General features: G+C 40.2%; 1 protein-coding gene across 7 annotated transcripts in view; it reads left to right on the top strand.

Annotated features, from left to right (window-relative positions):
• Positions 1-13,150, top strand: part of LOC109971903 (band 4.1-like protein 1) — a 39,133-nt gene that overhangs the window by 12,596 nt on the left and 13,387 nt on the right. For 6 of the 7 annotated variants that reach the window (XM_020620477.1, XM_020620469.1, XM_020620504.1 and 3 more), the window contains exons 2-10: positions 3,451-3,539; positions 3,825-3,974; positions 8,502-8,606; positions 9,566-9,608; positions 9,716-9,791; positions 10,967-11,185; positions 11,295-11,382; positions 11,462-11,614; positions 12,908-13,005. In XM_020620477.1, coding sequence (XP_020476133.1) covers positions 3,468-3,539; positions 3,825-3,974; positions 8,502-8,606; positions 9,566-9,608; positions 9,716-9,791; positions 10,967-11,185; positions 11,295-11,382; positions 11,462-11,614; positions 12,908-13,005 — 1,004 coding nt within the window. In that variant the 5' untranslated portion in view covers positions 3,451-3,467. Of the gene's footprint in view, positions 1-3,450; positions 3,540-3,824; positions 3,975-8,294; positions 8,386-8,501; positions 8,607-9,565; positions 9,609-9,715; positions 9,792-10,966; positions 11,186-11,294; positions 11,383-11,461; positions 11,615-12,907; positions 13,006-13,150 lie in introns of those variants that run through there. The other variant, XM_020620490.1, reaches the window with a different exon arrangement.

The raw sequence follows: 13,150 nt of genomic DNA, 5'->3' as shown, positions 1-13,150 counted from the left end.
GCTTCCGTCGGGGCACTCTGCCCTAAAGCCCCGACTGGTGGAGGGCTGCAGTGATGGTTGACTTTCTTTGACTTTCTACAACTTTCTCCCATCTCCCGACTGCATCTCTGGAGCTCAGCCACAGTCATCTTTGGGTTCTTCTGTACCTCTCTCACCAAGGCTCTTCTCCCCCGATAGCTCAGTTTGGCCGGACGGCCAGCTCTAGGAAGGGTTCTGGTCGTCCCAAATGTCTTCCATTTAAGGATTATGGAGGCCACTGTGCTCTTAGGCACCTTAAGTGCAGCAGAAATTTTTTTTTGTAACCTTGGCCAGATCTGTGCCTTGCCACAATTGTGTCTCTGAGCTCTTCAGGCAGTTCCTTTGACCTCATGATTCTCATTTGCTCTGACATGCAGTGTGAGCTGTAGGGTCTTATATAGACAGGTGTGTGGCTTTCCTAATCACGTCCAATCAGTATAATCAAACACAGCTGGACTCAAATGAAGGTGTAGAACCATCTCAGGGATGATCAGAAGAAATGGACAGCACCTAAGTTAAATATATGAGTGTCACAGCAAAGGGTCTGAATACTTATGACCATGTGATATCTCAGTTTTTCTTTTTTAATAAATCTACAAAAATGTCAAAAATTCTGTGTTTTTCTGTCAATATGGGGTGCTGTGTGTACATTAATGAGGAAAAAAATGAACTTAAATGATTTTAGCATATAGCTGCAATATAACAAAGAGTGAAACATTTAAGGGGGTCTGAATACTTTCCATACCCACTGTAAATGCCAGTGGTAGGTTTTCAAGGTCAAGGTACCATATTTGGAGGATCAAACTATCATGGGAATATTGCTTTTAGGTATGTGGCATCATGGGGAAACTGAGCTGCCTTGGCAGAGGTTTGCGCTCTCTAGTGTTGTCTAGTTGTTTGCGGTTCTAATGATGCACACAAATGCTTTCATGTCATCATTCAGACCAGTCAGAGGAGCACAAACAAAAACACAAAGAAGGAAAAATGACATTCACATCAATCACAATGACAAAATGACAATCGCATTAGCTTCTGTCTCTTAATGTCTGACAATTAACATCAGTGGTAGTTGGGAACTGCTGTGACCTTTTAGTTTGTTTTCATCAAGAGAGAAATAGATTTTAAAATCACCCACTGTACAAATAAAGAAGAATAGAGAGGTAGCTGTCTGAGATGGCTTTTGTAGTGCAGTGTAAGTGGTGTCGGAGAATTTAGTTACAGTATTTACTAGAAACACTTTACTAGATTTAGCCTGACATAGTTTTAATTTGGTCCTTAAACGTCTCAAGTATAAAAAAAGTATTTGTCCTATTTACATTAAGAAAAGCCACCTTACATAATGCAACTATTTATGGAGGCCTTCAGTCCTGCACATTGTTTTCAGAGCTTCACCTGCTGTCATACCTGAGAAACTTTCTTTGATGCTCACTCATTGACATTACTTTTTTAAAATCACCTTCACCTGAAATACTGCAAGGTGGTGCCATTGGTTTATATAAAATGCAGTTACAATCAGATTATCTTTTGCAATCAGTTATATTATTATCCATTAATTAGATTATTTAATAAGCTGGTAGGCTCTTCAAAGTTGAGGAGGAAGGCTGCACAGTTTGAGCTTGTGACATCTACAGCCTTCCCAGAGCCATACTGTGCTCCTCTGGCTTTATTATGCAGAGGTAGACTGACCTATGATGAAAGCTGAGACATGCTCTAGCCTCCAAAATTGTAAACACAGATATCCTCCAACAACTGGCTGAAGGGGAAAGTTAATTAGGGCCCCGTCTTTGGGGTAAAACACTACCATATCTTTTCCTGGTTTAAAGTGTCGTAGTTGGTTATTATTAGACCAAATGAAGCCTTGTGTTTTGCTCCTCCTTAATGACAGTTTTTTTTCTTTTTTTACTGGAGCTTCCCATATCTCCTCCTCACTAATTCGTTCCTCTCATTAATCTTTTGCCTTATTTTAGCTTTTTATTCTCATTTCACATTCATGTTTCAAGGTTGACATTACAAACATTTTTACAATCTTGTGACAAAGTAGCACAGAGGAGTTGATATTTCACTATTTCAACAATTTTAGATTCAAGTATATGACTTGAGTTTGCTTTGGAGCAAAAAGCACATTCTCTTTCTGGCTTTATGACCGTCTTATACTTTATAGGTAGTCGTTAATGAAGTATCCAGACTCTGTTCTTAAATTACACATGCCGCAGGCTGACACATTTCCTGGAGTTTCTCAGGAAGAAACTGTGACATTATATGGTAACATTTATTGCTCACCTTTTCTCCTGAGACTGAAAAATTGGACTGTAAATCTGTGATATTTTAAGATAAACAATGATGGAGGAAAGGAGGAAAACTGTAATTTAGCAGTTACTACTTTGCACTGTTGCCAGTCTGAAGAAAGGAAGTGCCTTCTTAAAATGTAAATACTGCCCCATCACAGTCCATTGTTTCTCAAAAATGGCTTTAGCAAAGAATGTTAAAGCTGTTAATTTTCTACTGGACATTTTCAGCTGATGAACTCTTGACCCAATGCTTACTTTTAATTTTATATATTAAAAAAAGCTACAGATTGGTTTTTGTTTTGGATAAATCATTTCTCTTAATCTGAATATGAGCTTTCTTACTGTGTCTCATCTTAGAGCACTGTGGAAGAATCCAGCTCAATTATAGTTGTGGTCACCTTCAAATGACAGGCCTCATCTGTCACCAGCTCACCCAAATATTGCATCTGCAGTGCTATACATCTCGCTCACCATCTCCTCTCTTCCTCTATCCCTGGTGTCTCTCTCTTCGCAACCTCTGGCTTTCATTCTGCGCTCCTCTTTCCTTCCTTCTATTTCATTCCCCGATTGTGGTGACGTTCCTAGTGCCCTCTCCTCCCTTGTCGTCACCCCCCCCTCTCTTATTCTCTATCTCAGTGTGTCTGCTGTCTTGTGTGGTGCTGCAGGGTTCTCTGGCTGATGTAATTTATGCTTTCCCCTTTGCTAGTGTGAAAAGAGAGTGTCCCGAAGCCAGCACTCTTCATGGCAGAGCGCTCCTGTGGGAGGCTGTGAGCCAGCACTGACTGAGCTACTCTGTCTCTGCCTTTCATCATCCTTCTATACACAATGACCATGCATATGAAAAAGACTTAATTTGCATAGTGGAGGATAATTACAAATATCATATAGTAGCTGTCAGCTGCAAAGGAAATCAGATTTGATATCACTATAGGTATCAGTTCTGTCGCCAGTGATTACACCAAAATGTAGTTTAAGTGAAGGCTTGATATGCAGTGTACACATGGGAATTTATTTATTTTTACATCTTCTTAATCAAATCCATCTGGAGTCCCTAGACAGATCGAACTTATAGCAGCAGTAAACACAGGCTTTCTAAACATGAAAAGAGTTGATGTTGACTAAATGTGTGTTTGTGTGGTTGCAGGACTACAATCCATTTCTATGACGACAGAGAAGACTTCGGCTGGGGTAATGAAGAGTGCGTTGGAGGGTGACGCCAGGAGGACCAATCAGGTGGGAGCGCTGTGGAACTTACAGCAGCTGTAGATCACTTTACTCAGTCCTCTCAATCAATCAGGGGCCTTCAGGCTTTTTGTTTAACATGCAAGGCAGCTAGCTTCCTTTGCCTGTGCCAGCAATTCAGAGCAGCAGCTCGCACTATATCATGCATTTGATGATTGCTTTACATGATCAAAGATTTTGAATTGAAATCATAAGGCCTTTTGGGAATCAGGAATGAATTATTTAAGTGCAAGACAAAGTACAGTGATTTGAAGCTCAGGATTTTCTCTTTCCCAGGTTCCTGAGGACCACGGGGAAGTGGATGATAGCTCAGAGAAGACCCCCAGCAAAGCCTCCAAATCCCCCCAGAAAAGCAACAAGCGGCCAAAGACCGTCCCCGTCAAAGTCACTCTGCTTGACGGCTCAGACTATGAGACTGCAGTTGAGGTACGCTGCTCACTTTTTGTCAGCGAGCGATGGAAAAAAATGGCTCATCAATCCATGCAGAAGGATTTGACTACGAGCATGTGTTTAAAAAATGATTACATATTTGCTCTTATTGTCATAATTTTGGACACCATTTATATCAGGTATAGCATTTTACTCACCAAGTAAGATCTGGGACAATGTTTAAAAAAATAGGACATGACAAACGAACAGGTTATCCAAAGTTGATTGATAAAGAAAAAGAATGAACAATAGAAACTTCACCCAAACTGTTCATTTCTTACAGATTGAGTTACTTATTAACACTTCAGGTCTCAGGCATTTTCAATTTCTGCATAAGAAAATCTGAGTGCACATGTTGGAAAAAGTAACAAAAGAATTTGTCTCACTCTGTCAAACTTTGTTTTATGGGTAGTGCCATGCTCCCAAATCTCACAGTGGGTTGGTATAAAGCTATCATAATTGATAACAAATGATGAGCAAAACTGCAGAAACCATTTAAGCTCTTTTGATCTTCACAGCTAAATCCTCATCTTCCTTTCTAAAGATGTCCTTGAGTAATTGTTTCACCATTTGCAATTCAGCAAACATGCAGAAACATACTGCAACAAGAAAACAAAGGTTGCAAAATGTTCCTTCCCAGTAAAATGCCCACATCCTTGAAATTCATCTCCTGCTTTGCATGTTACAAAAATATACAGCATTATAAGAAGCTGGTGTACATCTCCCTCATTTGAATGGAATCCTTGACTCAGCACACCACATCACAGTACACCTCAGTGGGCTTTCGTCTCCCTTGGTAATACATGCCACTGAGTCAGGAAATGCTGTTCTATGCTATTCTCACTGGGGGTGGTGGTGGGGGTGGTGGTGACGGATGGAGGTGGATGAGATGAGCTCTGCACTATGGGGGATGGAAAGTTCAGATGAGCAATCTCATGTATCCATTGTGAAGCTATAGGTGTTTTTTTGTTTGTAAACAAATCAGTATAGCTCAGGAAATCATCACCTCTCCTGGTTTATTTGAATTTTACGGTAGCCTAGATGCTGATCAAGAAGAAAATTAATCTGGACATGAAATGACTTGTAAGGAAGAGCAAGTGGTGTCAAAGAGGGCCCCACACCAGAGGGAGATCCTGGGCAGGGTTTTCAGAGGAGTTGCATGAATCACATTTAAAGCCAGAACTCAAATCCCATTGGCAGCTGCTGATGATGGAGAGTGGTGGAAATGTTTTTGTTGGCTGCTTGACCCCATTCAAGTCAACTGCGTTCCTTGTGACCTCACATATTTTACTTGCAAGAGGCAGTAAGTGGAAAAATGTCAGGAGTCCTCTCTCTCTCTCTCTCTCTCTCTCTCACACATACATACATACATACATACATACATACATATTCTCCTTCAGCTCAAACCCCCATCTTTCTTTATGTCTTGGTTACATGCATGCAAAGACACACACACACACACTCACTCATTTCTACATGTCACCTGGGTGGTGACACTAGATGTACTGGGCTTTGACAGGAAATCTATAGAGTTGACAGATGAGTACTTTTATATTTGACCGGGGAGAAAATATAAAAAGAGAAGGAGAAAAAGATGAAAAGAATGGGGGAGGAGGTGAAGAGGAAGATGAAGAGGCAGTATATATGAGGAGTGCCTTGTGTACTGTTTACCTACTGTATGGCAGTGTGTATATTACTATGTCTGCAATGGAAAAAAGGCAAGAGGGGACACAATGAATTCATTACTTTAATTGCAATTGTGATTTCCACTGAACAAATGGGCTGTGATAATAAAAACAGAAGGGAGCAGCTACAGTATTGATGCTGCTTTTGATGATAGCTCACAATATTATAGGTACTGATTGAGCTCAGTGTGTTTACATTGTCCATTCCTTAGCTATTAAAGCAAGAGCCACCACCTGCTTACAGGAGGCTGCTTCGCTGCACACAGGCTCACGTGGAAAAACATGGTGCATTCATTTAACCACAGGACTTCAAATTTGCTCTTTATTATAAAGGTGCATCTGTTTGGAGTCTTCTTTGCTGAATTCAGGGCATTCTGTGCTTCAGTTATTTCACTGCTCAGCTACAGATGCTGACTAGCTAAGAGGTACTTCATTCACACAGTGCAGAGGGAAATTTAAAAAATTGCTCTTATGCATTTATCCTTATTCCATCCTGTACAGACACTATTGAATTGTTTCCTTTTCACATTAGCAGCCTGAATAGAAATAAAAAAACTTGAATATTTCTGACCCAAATCATTTCAACTGTTTTCTTTTTCAGCAGTGTGCAGCAAGCATGCAATAAAAAGTCATTGCTGCACACTCACATTCGAAATGCATCCTTGAGGAGAAGCCTCCAGTTCCATAAATGTGAGGTTTATGCGATCATGTGGTTTATACGTTAAAGCCATTAAAGATTCATGATACTGGGACCGAGCTCCGCTTCCTTGAAAAAGCTCGAAGGATGATGAAATCAGTTTATCTATATTCTGTATGATTCGTCCTCATTATAGCAGCGCCAATTTAAGATGCATCCCTACACAGCCCCCTCTCTGCAGCATCTGCACAGTCAGCTGCAGACCAGAGCTCTGACGGTTCAAATGAGTTCAGCATTTTGTTCAGTGCAACTTCAGAACATACTCCTGCCAACACTACAGCTCAGCTTGTCTGGTTGATGGGCAGTTTTTCTACTGTTCTACACTGCTCAAGAGAACGTTTATTGCACTTTGAGCTGAGACAGTGCAGTTTATCAATACTAGAATTGTTTAGGAACTTAGATATTTTTACAGGTTTTTTTTTTTTTGTTTTGTTTAGGTAGATAGGAGGTAGGGTGGGTCATCTGTTAATTACAGCATTTACGCTTTGATCCCCAGCTCCTCCTGTCCATAGATCCATGTATCTTTGGGTAAGACACTAAACCGTCTTAACTTAAGGGGTCAAGAGTCAAGCCTGGTTAAAGCTATTAATAAAATGATATTCCAGAGAACATTTAGTCCAGATACCTTCAACTATTGCATTTGAAATTTTTATTTGACTGAGGTCGTTGCACCTTATGGTATCCCCGAATATGACAATATGATGTTGCTTAATGTATACACTGTGAAGTACAACACTGTTTACTTCAGCTGAACTGGGCTTAAAAACTGGTATGACTGTGAAATTAAGAAATAAATTCTTGAGCCAATGTCACCTTTTTACTTTATGCTGCGGCGGCGTTTTAAGCTTAATTGTATGCATCATGAATACTCCTACTGAGCCTGTGGAAATGGTGCATAAAGTATTGTGATCGTCAAGGGAGCATTCTGAATTATGAAAAATAACCCTGCCTGCGTAATGGGTGTTTATCAGTGAAAGATGTTTTAGGAATTTTAGAAGACTGATCAGTGTAAAAAAAAAAAAAAAAAAAAAAGCTGCACTAATACATTGCATAACAGAAGTTACACCGACTCAGGCTACCTTTACTACATGTACATCTTTGCAGATATTGCATAACTACTTGAATCCACAGTGCAGTTTCTGTACTTGAATTAGTTGACTAAGTTCACAAGATTCACTTTTCTCCTCAACCAGCCATGAACCCATTCACATATACACTTTCTTTCCTCATTTTATTTTTGTGGATGAAGTGATCAGCAAAATGGATTTCTAGGATTACACCAAATGGCTGCTAACACAATCAGCCCACAGAACTAGTTACAGAAATGTGATTGGAGCCAATTGGAGCGACAACAAAATCTCATCAGCGGCTACTGATTTGGTTGCTATGCTTGGGGGACCACCTCAGATGTGTGCTGCAATTTCATTTTGTTGGAAAATCGAATATATGTGTTGCTCCCCGAAAAATCTCTGCAGCCTCTGCTTGTTAATCATCATAATTTCTTCGCTACTTTGCCCCAGGCAGCCTCAGTGCAGCAGGACTTTTTTTTTTTTGATGAGAGGCAAGATGACTTCATAATGGTTAATTAATTAGCCTCTTTTAAGATTTTAAAGGTATTCTGACTGGATTGCCAGCTTTTCTTACAAGGGTTGTACAAAACTGTGTGATGTCCTTGTAGTGACTAGAGACAGAGAAAGTGAGAGGGCACACGCATACATAAGGGACCTATTACTTCTGTTTCTATGGTAACAGCTGCTTGGCTGCTTTGTCACCATAGGAGCCAGGCTTCCCTAAGAGATGAATCTGGTGTGTGCATGGAAATAACATTTTGCCAAGGCTGTCTGTGCAACCCGCACAGGCCTCATTTTCAACCCTCAAGGGCTAGATAGAAAATTTGTGGGCGTGTTCTGCTGAAGCGCCAGTGCAAATTCATTCCTCCCCTTAAATAGGTATACGGAGCATAGCTCAACGTGGGAGAGGATGCACTGGAAGCAGCTCTCAGAACACAGTTGGGGTGGATTTTTAGGTCATTCATATTTTTGACTCCTCTTTTGTCTTTTACAATGCATGGTGTTCATCCAGCCTAGACCGGCATTGTGTCATGTTAATTTTGTGTTGTCTTATACTGCATGTGTGTAACAGAAATTTGCCAAGGGCCAAACCCTGCTGGACATGGTGTGTGGCCATCTGAACCTGCTGGAGAGGGACTACTTTGGCCTGACTTTCCAGGACGCAGACAATGCCAAGGTCAGTCGCACAAAAACACTAACAAACACACATCAGAATAATATACCTGGGATCATTAATTAACTTGTATTTATTTTAAGATCTGTAACTGAACCTCTTTTAGCTTGTGCCAAATGCAGCTGCAGTTAAACCAAACAATAATTTGTCCCCAATCAAAATCTATCCTGAACCAGCTGGTATGAAGTCCAAAACTTGTTTCCAAATGTAGCCTATGAGAGACCTTGCACACACAAATGAATACATGCATATTTTACCCATTAAACAAGCTAAAATGTCAAATGTGCCCCATTTCTGCAAATTTATCATTTAAAGCACTTTGTGATGACTTTTCATAGTAAACTTCAGTTCTGACCTGTTCATGATGCCGTTTTTGTTATTTTATAGAAACAATAAAAAGTTTAATTAACATAGTATTTACCTTTCATTACACCAGTAAAGTCCACGGGCAAATACAGCATGTGTTGACAGTGAATGGTTTGTTGGATGCGTGTTTCCTTATTGTTGCTTCAGAACAAATGTCAACCAGCCGATTTAACCAGAAGTTTTTTTCCAGGTGTTTTAAAGCAGTGAGTGCCTGGTTGGCCTTTGAGCTGTGCTTAACCACTTGCAGCCTGAGAGTGGCGTACATGGCCTTTAACCTTTTAAAATGTGATTAGACAGTTTGGCCTTTTAAAAAAATGGTGCACAGGGTCCATGGTGGGCTATCAAAGCTCTAGTGACATTAAGCAGAGGGAACTGGATTCATCTGGCATTTATAGCCCCAATATTGATGCTTTCAGTGTTTGTCATCCATTTTCTTGTAGCGTGAATATATTTGGCTCTCAACTAGGGAATAGATCAGAAAAGTGAAGAGCAGCCAGTGAGGTACAGTACTTAAACGGCTCTTAAAGATGTGAATATGGATTATTTTTCTGAGGTCTAATTTCTCAAAGAAGATTGTCTCTTTCTTTCTTCATCAGAATTGGTTAGATCCCTCCAAAGAGATTAAGAAGCAGATTCGGGGTAACTGCAGCAGACACACACTCGCAGTCTGTGCAACAAAGCCACACACATACAGTATTTAACAGGCAGCTCTTTACAAAACGTCCCTGCTGGTGGTTTGTCCACAGTTGGTTCCTGGATTTTGGGATTTTCTGTCAAGTTCTACCCCCCAGACCCATCTGTGCTCATCGAAGACATTACCAGGTAGGTCGGAATACAACAAGAGGGAAGAAAACATTGGTTTGTTTTGGTTGGATAAGCTAATATGCTGAGTTGTGTAGAGTACAGTTTTGTTTTGGCAGCATATTTCTTTGCTTACCTTGAGAGATTAGGCTATAGTGTTCTTTCAAATTTTATGTGCCAAGTAAGATGTAGTATAGGAGTGGGGTTTAGGAAGTGTTTTTCATAAAACTTTCCTAAAACAGTGTCTGAGTTACTCTTTATAATCCACAGAGCACAGTAGTATTCTCACTGGAACTACTTTCTTACAAATATAGTCTCTATAAATACCGTTGGCATGGTTGTTTTTAAAGTTTACCTTAACACTCATTTTCTGAGACTTATATTGTACCTGGATTTTTTTTCTGGGAAGCCATGTTGTCATACTGTATGCTTTTTTTTTTTCAAAGAGCATTTTCCTATCCTTTAAATACAAACAAAATTCTACCTCTGCTCTATTGGACCGAAATTCTGAGAGGCTAATATCTGAAAACCTTTACTAAAAGTGGTGGGGGTATGTAGAAAAAAGTCTCGTGGGAGGATGTCCTACATTTTTCATAGCTTATCTGATTAGATGTTTATGGATATTGACTATACCAGACTGCAATTTGTTACTCGTTGTTATTGTTGTTGTAGTAGTACAGAATATAAACAGTCAGGCCACGATTGAATGAACACCATCACCTGGGTTGCTCTAATAGCTTTGTGAGACTGTATTGTGTTGCAGCCAAGCTTTGAGCTAAATGCTAATGTTGGCATGCTAACACACTTGTTGCTTGTTATGACAATGCAAACATGTTGCTGTTAGCGGGTTTACAATGTTCACCATCTTAGTTTACTGTTAGCAGCACTTGCCAATCAATTAGCACCAACAACAAAGTATAACTGAAGGTAACAAAAACACAATTAGTCTTTTAGGTATCTGGTCATGAAGTTAAATTCAGGGGAATACCAAAAATAAATAATTAAGATTCATCCTCTGAATACTAGCAATCTATCTAATAGTTGCTGAGATATTTCAGTTTTCACCAAAGTGCTGTACTTACACTGCCATCCACAGAGGCTGAGAACAATTCCAGTGGTTCTTACAGATATATCCTGATAATGACGGTGCATAACTCTTGAAGACAAATGTTAGCAGGATCTCTGTCTTTCTTCAGGTACTACTTGTGCCTACAGCTGAGGGATGATATCCTGTCTGGTCGTCTACCCTGCTCGTTTGTCACCCATGCCCTTTTGGGCTCCTACACTGTCCAGGCTGAACTGGGAGACTACGAGCCCGAGGAACATGGCCCCGACTATGTTAGTGACTTCCGCTTTGCCCCCAACCAGACACGTGAGCTGGAGGAGAGAGTGATGGAGCTTCACCATAACTACAGGTCAGAGGAAAATATGACTTCATTAATTAAATTAAATGCCATGAGGATAATGGGAGATGCTGGTGTTTTTGATTTGTTCCATCAATAATGGGTGACATTTGTGTTGTAGGGGAATGAGTCCAGCAGAGGCAGAGGTGAACTTTCTAGAAAATGCCAAGAAGCTCTCGATGTATGGAGTGGACCTGCATCATGCTAAGGTACATGCTCCGAGTTTTCAACTCTCAATTAACTTTTATTTGAGCTTTTTTTTTAATGATCTATTATTGTGTTAATCAGGATTCAGAGGGTATTGACATAATGCTTGGTGTGAGTGCCAATGGCCTACTCATCTACCGAGACCGTCTCAGGATCAACCGTTTTGCCTGGCCAAAAATCCTCAAGATCTCCTATAAAAGAAGTAACTTCTACATCAAGATCCGCCCTGGAGAGGTAAATAAAAACTAACATTATCTTGAATCTTGCTCGACTTAGTAGAAGTTCACTGTGCAGTTATTGCATGCACAGCACTACTAGAACAGCTCCTGACTATCACTCAGGCAAAACCATGGCAAGTGGAATGACAGATCATTTGGTAAAGAGCCAAATTCATATTTGTATTTCACGGTTTCACACTTGTTGAAATGACATCATTGTCTCTCTTTAATTGCCCTAAGCAGCATAATTAGTCATTTCATGGTTTGTGTTATTTTCAGATTTATCTGTCTCAAACCATGTGACAAGTGACGGAGTACATTTTCAGAAATCATTTATAGCCCTCAGTGATACTGTTCTTAAAGATTAAGCTGATAAGTCATGTTTTTATTCTTCTCCTCCTACTCTCTTCCACTATGGTGACTATAAAGCCTGATTAGACAGTCTTGAGGATTTGCACTTTCATCAAGGATTTTACTTGCAAGAGGTAGAGCCACAATATGCTTGCTGTGGCTTTCAGCTCCCTAAAATTATTGGAATTTGCTGCTTTTCATTGGCCTGAAGGTTATCTGCAGTGTGTTTTTATGCCCACTGTTAAACTAATATCTGCACAGTCAATCGCAAGACCATTCAGTGCATATGCTTTGTTCTGCAGATTTATCCTATTAAAGGTAGGGCTGGCAATACTGGACAGGCAATTAGGCCATTCAGTGGTTTTGCATGGGACAAATAAAATTATTGCCCTGCTGCTGCCACATATGATGGACCTTTTCTTTATGTTGTCATTGCATTTAATGTATTCATTACCATCAGGATGAAAAGAGGAATTCATGAAATGTAACAAAAATGCTTCTGGAAGGAATCACTAACCCTGCTTTTAAGTGCACTGTCACTTCACATTTGCCCGGGGGGGGGGGCCATCAGTGTGTTTTAAAGCCCTTTTTTTTTTCCTAAACATCCCCAGAGAATTTTTGTGTGGAACAAATGTTGGCTTTTTCTCGTAAAAGGCCCACTCCTAATGTTTAAAGGCCTATTATGCTGCTAATAATCTATTGATTTGAAAGCATCTTTTTCGGTTCGCACCACTGAACTTGTAATGGAGTGCACGAACAGCTAATTCATAGATTGGTTACCTGACACTGCAGCAAGAGAAGCGAGCATTTATTTCTACGAGTAAACAGAAAAACAACATCAATTATTCCATTGCTGTGGAGTAAACACAATTCACCCTGACACCTTTCTCTGCACTCACTTCACTCTACTTTTCTTCTTCACCCTCCTCCTTCCTCCTGCACTACCTTCACTGATCAGTATGAACAGTTTGAGAGCACCATTGGCTTCAAGCTGCCCAACCATCGGGCTTCAAAGCGATTGTGGAAGGTCTGCATTGAGCACCACACCTTCTTCAGGTAGGGTGTGACACTCACAGATACACAGATCTACTTTTTCTGCACATAGGTCTTTGCACCCTGCATGTATTGTTAACACTTGGCAGAGCTATCCTTCAAGTGACACTCCTCCTTAGACAAATGGGTTGATTCCTTGGTCTTTGAT

The sequence above is a fragment of the Monopterus albus genome, unplaced genomic scaffold (genome assembly GCF_001952655.1).
Source record: "Monopterus albus unplaced genomic scaffold, M_albus_1.0 scaffold6.1, whole genome shotgun sequence".
In the NCBI taxonomy this organism is placed as follows: Eukaryota; Metazoa; Chordata; class Actinopteri; order Synbranchiformes; family Synbranchidae; genus Monopterus; species Monopterus albus.
The sequence above is the reverse complement of the archived record's forward strand: the minus strand, read 5'-3'. Positions and strand labels throughout refer to the sequence as shown.